Source organism: Quercus suber, unplaced genomic scaffold (genome assembly GCF_002906115.3).
Source record: "Quercus suber isolate HL8 unplaced genomic scaffold, Cork oak 2.0 scaffold_8, whole genome shotgun sequence".
NCBI lineage: Eukaryota > Viridiplantae > Streptophyta > Magnoliopsida > Fagales > Fagaceae > Quercus > Quercus suber.
The window spans coordinates 1,022,271-1,030,783 of NW_027069474.1; the positions used below are offsets into that span (position 1 = coordinate 1,022,271).

The 8,513-nt window shown below is 34.5% G+C and overlaps 1 protein-coding gene and 1 long non-coding RNA gene across 2 annotated transcripts; one reads left to right on the forward strand and one right to left on the reverse strand.

The window, feature by feature from the left end:
- Nucleotides 1-513: 513 nt before the first annotated feature.
- LOC112005027 (uncharacterized) lies at nucleotides 514-4,245 on the reverse strand. The gene is made up of 3 exons (XM_065775494.1): nucleotides 4,075-4,245; nucleotides 2,092-2,324; nucleotides 514-756 (listed from the first exon to the last, which is right to left on the reverse strand). Exons 2-3 carry the CDS (start codon nucleotides 2,307-2,309, stop codon nucleotides 663-665), a joined length of 312 nt encoding a protein of 103 aa, XP_065631566.1. The 5' UTR covers nucleotides 2,310-2,324; nucleotides 4,075-4,245; the 3' UTR covers nucleotides 514-662.
- A 138-nt stretch (nucleotides 4,246-4,383) lies between these two features.
- Nucleotides 4,384-6,065, forward strand: LOC136068393 (uncharacterized). The gene is made up of 2 exons (XR_010629752.1): nucleotides 4,384-4,560; nucleotides 5,031-6,065. It is a non-coding gene; the product is annotated as an uncharacterized LOC136068393 (long non-coding RNA).
- The last annotated feature ends 2,448 nt before the right edge of the window (nucleotides 6,066-8,513 follow it).

Below are 8,513 nucleotides of genomic sequence, written 5' to 3' on the forward strand. Positions count from 1 at the left end.
TAACCCATTACCATGTTCCAGTTGCACCAAAAAAAAAAAATTAATAATAAGCCTCACTTTTTTCTTTTTCTTTATATATATACGTAAAAGCGAATTTTGGTCCCCAGAGGTAACACAATCGATTGAAGATCACACATAATAAAACTGAGTTCACTAGAAACAGATAATCTGTAGTCTCAGACAGAGATCGGACTATTAAAGACCTGGATTTGCTTGTGCATGATATTGTCTTAGTTTGACATTATTGGAATAGCATTGATTAGCTATGGTGCCTTTGCTTACTAAGAAAATGACGGGTGTCATAAAGTTGCAATTATTCCTTTTGTGTATCCTTTAGTAGCAAAACAAACAGTGTATCAGCCACTGATTTTTTTTTTTTTTAAATAGAAGTCACTGATCTTGATTTAAGGCAAAATGTAAAAGACGCATGGCATGCAACACCACACATGTAAATGTGAAAGTAACCACTCAATTTAGTCGCAATTTTCTACTACATCCAGGGCTAAAGGGCAGTAACTCAAAAGCAAATGCATTGATTCCTCAAACCTTCTTTTGGGCATAAATAAGTCAGGAAAATATCCTGGAAAGTTGTCACAAGAATTCCACAGGCTAACAGCCTTTTTGTTCAAAAGATAATCTAATTCCAAGAACACAAGAAGACATCAATTCTTTTTACGTTTGGCAGCTTGCTTTCCTTGGCCCTTCTTGGGTGGTCCCTTTCCACGACGCTTCAACATTTCAAGCTTGGATAAGCGCCTGAGCAAAGCACAATGTGTGTATATGTCAGACGTTTTAAATTTACATGAATTAGTTCCACTTGATCATTTAAAGCTACAAACCATTCCTATTGTACTAATCATCAACCTTCACAAAAATACTCAGGAGAAAATCTTCTTAAAGAAATTGCTTCACCATAATATTTTTCATACAAGTAGAGAAACACAAGCAATTTCATTATATAGTTACTTCCAGAAAAATAAGTTTTTTGGGGGAGGGGGGGTGGGGGGGCGGTGGAGGAAGGGAATTATGATATGCTACAATGATCAGTGTATTGCATGGATATTTTTAAGAAATTCAGCAGGGAATGCGGCTCTAATGGAAGTTCAAGATAGAGCACACCCTTTTAGTTGGTATAGATTATGGAGCTTATAGTCTCAAATGGCATATCCTCCTCTTATCAGAACGTGATGAAGGGTGAAGTTCGGGTAACCAGTTGAATATATGTACAACTTGCCAATAGAAATAAATTAATACAAAAAGCTGTAGAGCAAACATTGGCAATGGAATAGATCCCTCCAAATACACTTCTAATATCAAGCTAACATATGGTAGAACAACTCCAAGAGAGATGGGCATTTTCAAATATGAGGTAAGTTGATTTCAAACTTTCTAATTAGAGAATCAATAGTAGATTGCAGAGAACCGTCAAAGATTAAATACAGCAGAAAAGGCCTAACTAGAAGAATAGTGTTAGAACATGATTCAGTAGTTAATGTAGAAAATTAACCAGAAACTGACCAGTTTCTCTCTTGTTAAATTGTATGAAATCTAAAGGTAAATGTTTGCTTCTCTCATTCATTAAAATCCATGCTACTGTGTACAATAGCCCTATTTGATCAACAGAACATTGGGAAACCATATTTAGTATTAATCATAGTGGCATGCCCATTGAGTTGCTCAACTACTATGCTCTTAAGGTGTTGCTTGTCCGTACAAAACAGGCAACCATAACACACACTTTAATGACTGGCAAAAACCTCACAAATAAAAGACACAAAACTGCTTACAGACCCCTTTTTCTTTTTTTGATAATTCCGTAGTTAGGGTGAGGGGATTTAAACCCTGTATGTCTCTATTTGGAAACATTAGTAGATGCTAATCAGTTGAGCTACAAAGGCTCTTGCCCATAAAGATCCCTTTTTCTTTTATAATAGGCAAATAATAATTTTAAGATGAAGAGGAAGCTCATGATTTTCCTTTCCTTTACATTTGTAATAAGTTCCATGAAGAAGAGATTAAGTGAGAAACCTAAGCAAATATTTGATGGGCACCACACAGAGAGAGAGAGAGAGAGAGAGAGAGAGAGATTACTCTTGTTCTCGACGAGCCATGATTAGAGGATCATCTTTCATGATGTCATGTGGGTACCATTCGGCAACCTTTTCACCAATGAGCTTCTTGCGTAACAGCTTGTGGGGCGATCTCTGGCCTGTTGGGTTAAGTATGTGCCCAAATATCCTTGCCCTTGCTTCGGTCACTCCTCTAGTGACTGCCGTAGCCAGAATATTCTTTAGGCTGCCAGTAGCCATCCTCACTTCACCTTGCTGAGTCAAAAAGAAAAGATTTGATCAAACTTTGAGGACTTGATGGCACTCTGAGATGATGCTTTCAGAGCACAACAATGCGGAGTTAATCTCTAAAATTCACAAATTTTGAATAAAGATTAAACATGTGTTTAAAAAAGAAGCTTATGGGCATGAGCATAAATTGCTTAGCCCATTAGGAGTGAATGCCCTCGATTACCCGGCAACTAGTTATGGTGGGTGGGGTTAGTTGCCCGTAGGTTTTATTGGCTAGAGGTGATTCCAAACTCCAAAGGGCTCTACTTTGAAAAGGATCTCTACTTTATAAAGTAAAAAATAATAATAATTAATTAAAAAAAATCAACAACAACAACCTTGGATAAGGGCACTTTATGTTGGTTTTGCAGAAATACATTTCAACTGCCATCCCTGATTCCACTCAAGATTTAAAAATCTTAGTTGTGGATTTAGGGGCTTATAAACTACAAACCCAGGTAGCTGACCTGATCAGCTCTAACCCCAATTACTTGGAGCTAAGGTTTCTCAAATCCATTAGTCTACAAGGCAACCTTGGGTTATGTCAATGAGCTATGACTCAACAGGCACCTCCTCCTCTTATAACTTCTAGGTGGATGGTGAGCTCTTAGGTTAATCCCACGTGTGTGTAACTAACTAATAGGGGGGGAAACAATAGCCCTGGGATATTTATGGCCACAATAACATGCTAGCAACAATCAAACAAGATCATTTTTTTGGATAATGCCTCATTGAAAAAAGATGAAATCATACAAAGAACCAAAGCACACAGCAGTGTACTAAGGAATTAGCAATACAATAAAAGTATAAAGCATGAAAAGTACAACTATCAAGCAAATCAGCCAAAGAATTAAAAGTAAATACACCGGAAGCATTTATCCACACGAACAAGGCTTGAAAGAAAGAAAGCTTCAAATCATGAATTGATCTCTCACTTCCTTCAAAAGTACACACATTCCTCTCCTGCCAGATGCCCCACATGAGGCAGTGACGGAAGAGACAAAGCAGGATCATGATTGTTTATGCAAACTCAATCCTGAGTTTAGCATACTTTATTTGTCTACAATGCAACCTTCGGGCTTCCAAGACCACCACAATTACACACTAGCAAACATCCAAAACGAGATCATGATTGTTCACACAAACTCGATCCCAACTTTAACATAATTTTAACACATCTTCACACTATTATTACAAACACACCTACCATTACATCAAACAAAATATTGAACACAAAATTCCACCACCACATATTGCACTGTACATGATAACACAAGAACAACATAAAAGCACACATTAAGCGTGTTAGTGAGCAGCGAGCAGAGATGTTCACGCATTGAGACCTTCATTTACAAACCACTTCCCCATTTGGACATTTTATCAAACAGTTTGTCTACACGACCATACAACACTCTTAAAAGTAATAACTTAAGAAGACCAACTTAGTTTACCGAAACTTATAATTGTTATTTGGATTGAGCATTTCATCAAACAGTTACAGGTGTGTGTGAATTTCTGCCCCATCCTCCTCTCTCTCTCTCTCTGATATGCTAAGTAAATATTCATAGATACCCACAAAATTAAGTAAAAAATTAAAGTTGGCCGCTGGGATGATTTTTTAGAAATGTCCCAGAAAAATCATTCACGTCTTCTTTATATCTATTTTAGCATAACAAGAATTGAAACGGCAGCGTATTGAATAAATGCGGGGGAATGGAAGTGGAAGGAAGCATACCTGAAAAATCAAAAGCAGCTTTGGAATATGGTTTCGGTTTGGTTTAGACTCAACAGAATTTTGACACAGCAGTAGCAGATCAGGGAAGGAAGCTTATTATACTATACTATACTATGCCTTCTGGAATTTTGGGCTTTTCAACGACGTCGTTGTGATACTGATGGGTCATTCTACTGTACTCCCTCATTTTTTTAGTGGGTACGGTACCCACATAAATCCTAACCACGAAATTTTACTTGTTTTAATCTGAGCCGTTTATCTAATTTTAATATAATGTGGTTACCGGTCAATCAGGTTAACCTATAAAGTTTAATCACAATAAAGAGGTGCATAACGTTCAAAGAATCAAAGGTATATGTTTGATGTATTCAATTTTGAAGATATGGGTATTTAACGATACAGTTTGGGTTTTCTATATGTTGTTTTATTTTATTTTTAATTTCTTTTTTATGGCCGGTGATATGGATGGCTTCTTTTAAGGGATTGGTAAGACATTTCAATTTGTTTTCTATTAATTGAAGTCTGGGCTGTGTGAGTGTGTATATTGTCAATCTGGATTTCATTTATTTGCATAGGTTTGATGTAGTGCGATTCACTTCTGGTGTTTTAATTAAGGCTATTTTGTTTTTGTTTTTCAATCATAGTGTCTTGTTTCCATTGTTATTCTCTTGCTTTTAGTGATACTTGTTCATCCAGTGTTGGCAACCCCGTATCCAATTTGGATTTTAATCTGGCAGTGCTACTTATTGGTCACAAGAATTTGGATTTTTTTTTTTCTTTGTGTTAGGTAGCTTAATTAGTGGAGGTTTTTTTTGGCAATAAGTTCTCTTTTCCTCCTGCTTTCGTTAACCTCTCCTGCAATCATTTGAATTATAGGGAAAAACTTCTTCTCAAACATGTGAATTTGTGTTTCCCTTATTGTTTGCTAGCTGATTCTTGTATTTTGTGTATTTCAGGTTGAATTTCACAAGTCTTAACTGATTCCTCAAAAAAAAGAAAAAAAGACTAATTCCAGCACTGCTCATCATGTTGCTGCAAAGTTGGTTTTTCTAGTTCAATTTGGTTCTCTCGAGCACAAATATGTATACTTTCTTTCCCGTATTGTTGGTTAGCTGGGTAATTATGACACTAAAAATTTGAAAGTCGTTTTGTGAAAGAAACAGCATGTTTGTATTGTGTGTATTTCAGGATGCATTTGCATGGTTTAAACTAATTACAATATTACTTGGCATGTTCATACTGTTCCCTTCTTTTTACTGCCTTTTACTTGCACTTATTACAACTTGTTAGGACTTGAAATCATCAATCTGGTCATTCTGGATTGCAACATTTTTGCTCTTTTGATTCAATATTCTAATACTTAAAATTGAAGGGTAATGTTTTTGCTAGTGTGATTTTATTTAGTTTGCCAGCCTGCTATGCATTTCTTGGCATAGGTTTCTGAAAGAAGCAGATGAATTTAAATTTTCTTCTTAATTTGAGTGATGGAATTTAAGTATTAGATCAAGCTATATTTGAAAGTCATAGGGCACTCATTATGCTTGAATAGTTTTTTTTTTTTCAAATCATTTCATCTTTAATTGAAAACAATAAATAACCGTTCTAATCCTTTTGTTAGAATGCAGCTGATCCCTGTATAGTTAACCTCTGCTCTGTTGTTGATTTCCTCCTCTACTTTGTTTTAATGAGCATTCTAACCACCAAGAGGCTCCTTTCACCAATGTGTTGTTCACTAGTTATGGTTATGGGACCATTGTGGTGGGTTTGTCAATGATCATGGATTATGGTGGATTGTGTTTGTCCTAATAGTTTGTAGTGCTAATTATATTTAATGTGCATAGAGCTCTACTATTGCTTCAAATGTCTTATGGTCTTGAAATTACTGTCGGCTAAATCAAGGCCAAGTAGGCCTCTCTGTGGTTTGTATTGCCAATTTGGGAAGTTGTAACCAAGAGGACATGATATAGAATAAGGTGGAGCCCATAAGAACATGAACATGTGCAGTTTGAAGAACTATGGATGAATGCTGTCTTTTTAGAACAATTCCTCTATTATTGTTATATGCTTGGGAAAGTGACTCACACCTGGGATAGAATAGAATACCCTGATTTCTCACCACTAGTAAGGTCCAAGGTGAAATGCCATCCTAGGCGTTTGTTGAAAGATATATTTTCAAGACCCTTTGGTTCAAAGATTAAAAGCATTTCTAATGAACTTCTCTGTTTTTATTTCTAATGAACATAATTGGTATGTATTTCTAATGAACTTTTCTTTGTAGTTCTAATTTTTTTGAAACAAACTTATGAGATCATGCGTGTTACAATTTGTATCCTTGACATTCAGTTGGAATTGTAAGACTTGTATTGTCCAAAATAATTAGAGTTGTAAAGAAAGATGGTAGAAAAGACTTGGGAGAAATGCAACCAATGTACTTCATGTGATGGTTATACATTCAAATGGCCAAAGTTTACTGGCCTAAGCATCTTCCTGGGAGAAATGCAAATCAATTGAGCAAGGACAACAATCCTTTTTGTGATGGTTATATTTTCAAAATTACAAAGTGTACTCAAAATTGTATCTTGTTTGGCTAGGTTAATGAAAATAAATTCAAATCTGCTTATGAATGGAAGGATTTGCAATGTGAATCTTGTTTGAGATTATTTTTCCACAAAAATGGAGAAAGAAGGGTTTGAGGTGACTGACAGAAAGAGAAAGATGGGAGGTGAAGGCCTCTACGTTAGGGAGAGAGGTGGGAGGAGAGGTGGGAGGTGAAGGCTTTACGTTTGAGCTATGCAAAAATGAAAGAGGGAGGGAGGTGGTTTTTTTTTTTTTTTTTGGTAAAACTTAAATAAATAATATTGGTGATGTGGAAATTTGTTGAGGCTCCAAAGTTTATGTTGCAAAATATGAGGAGTCAACCAATGGCTCCTTTGTTTGTTGCATGTATGTATTAAAAATGTTACTAAAATTAAAATGCAAAAGGTTTTAAAAAAATAATTATTGAAAATAAAAAAATGAGTGCTAGTTTGTTCTTTGGGGTAATTGCAATTAACTCACCTGAGTGCCTTCCGTTAAACATCCGTAACTCACCTCTCCTTTTTCACCGTTAAAAATAGGGGTAAATGTGTTTTTTTCATTATATTTTGTGTAAAAGACACTTATTTTGGATACTTTATCGTCTTTCTTGATATAGAACCTTTTAGCCATTAAGAACTTCAAAAATTTTTTTTTTTTAATTTGAGATTTTAAATATTGTGAAAAACTCATGCATTTGGGTTCTCTCTTTCTGTTGATATAGAACATTTTAGTTGTCAATAATTGGCAAGACACTTTTTTAGTTGGCTATGATGACAAATTATTGGTTATCATCTTGTCAATGGATTATCAATGGCTTTTTCATTACCTCATGTATTTATTAAAAATGTTACTAAAATTAAAATGTATAAGATTTAAGAAAAATAATAATTTAAAAAAAAATTATTGATCTTAAATCCAAATCCAAATTTAGGTATCCAAGTATGGCATTTTATTATGGAAGCATAATGTAATTTTGGTAATTTTTTAGGTTTGAAGGGTATTTCAGTCATTTCCAAAGTTTTCGGGGTCATTTCGTTACATGTGATGTTGGTACCCCTCACTATTAGTCATTTTTTAGGTTTCATGGTCATTTAGGTCTTATTTTTTAGTATCTAAGGGTATTTCAATATTTTTTAGGTTTAAAGGGTATTTTAGTCATTTTTTAGATTTTAGAGTCATTTCGGTCATTTTTTTGTTTTAAGGATATCCTAATAATTTTTTAGAGTTTCGAGGTTATTTTGGTAATTTTTAATTTTTAAAATGCATTTTGGTAATTTTAGTATATTTAAGGGTATTTCGGAATTTTAGAGACTTTAGGAGTATTTTTGCTATATATATATTCGTCGATTATTAGGTAATTCAGTGGGGTTGGGTTTGGTTGGTTACGCCCATATGTAATATTGGTACTATACCATAATGTGACAATAAGGAACTGTCAAATATGATAAAACAAATTAAGGTACCACCGAATATGACAAAAGTATAGTCAGAAGTGATGTTGATATTGTACAGTGTGATAATGGAACTGTCAAATGTGAGAAAAAAAATAGGGTACCACTAAATGTGAAAAAAAGTACAGACATATGTGATGTTGGTATTGCCTAATGTGACAATAGAACCATCAAATGTGAGAAGAAAAAAAAAAAAGAGAACCACCAAATATGACAAAAGAATAGTTACATGTGATGTTAGAACTGCATAATATGATGATGAAACTGTCAAATGTGAGAACAAAAATAAAAGAACCACCAAATGTAACAAAAATAAAGTCACATGTGATGCTGAAATTGCATAATATGAGGATAAAACCATCAAATGTGAGAAAAAAAAAATAAGGGACCACTGAATGTGAAAAAAGAACT

Excerpts from the sequence above, each read along its gene's own strand:
- LOC112005027 (XM_065775494.1), bottom strand. The coding sequence starts at position 2,309 with ATGGCTACTGGCAGCCTAAAGAATATTCTGGCTACGGCAGTCACTAGA. Across the intron at positions 757-2,091 it reads ATGGCTCGTCGAGAACAAGA|GCGCTTATCCAAGCTTGAAA; the intron begins GTAATCTCTCTC and ends TGCTTTGCTCAG.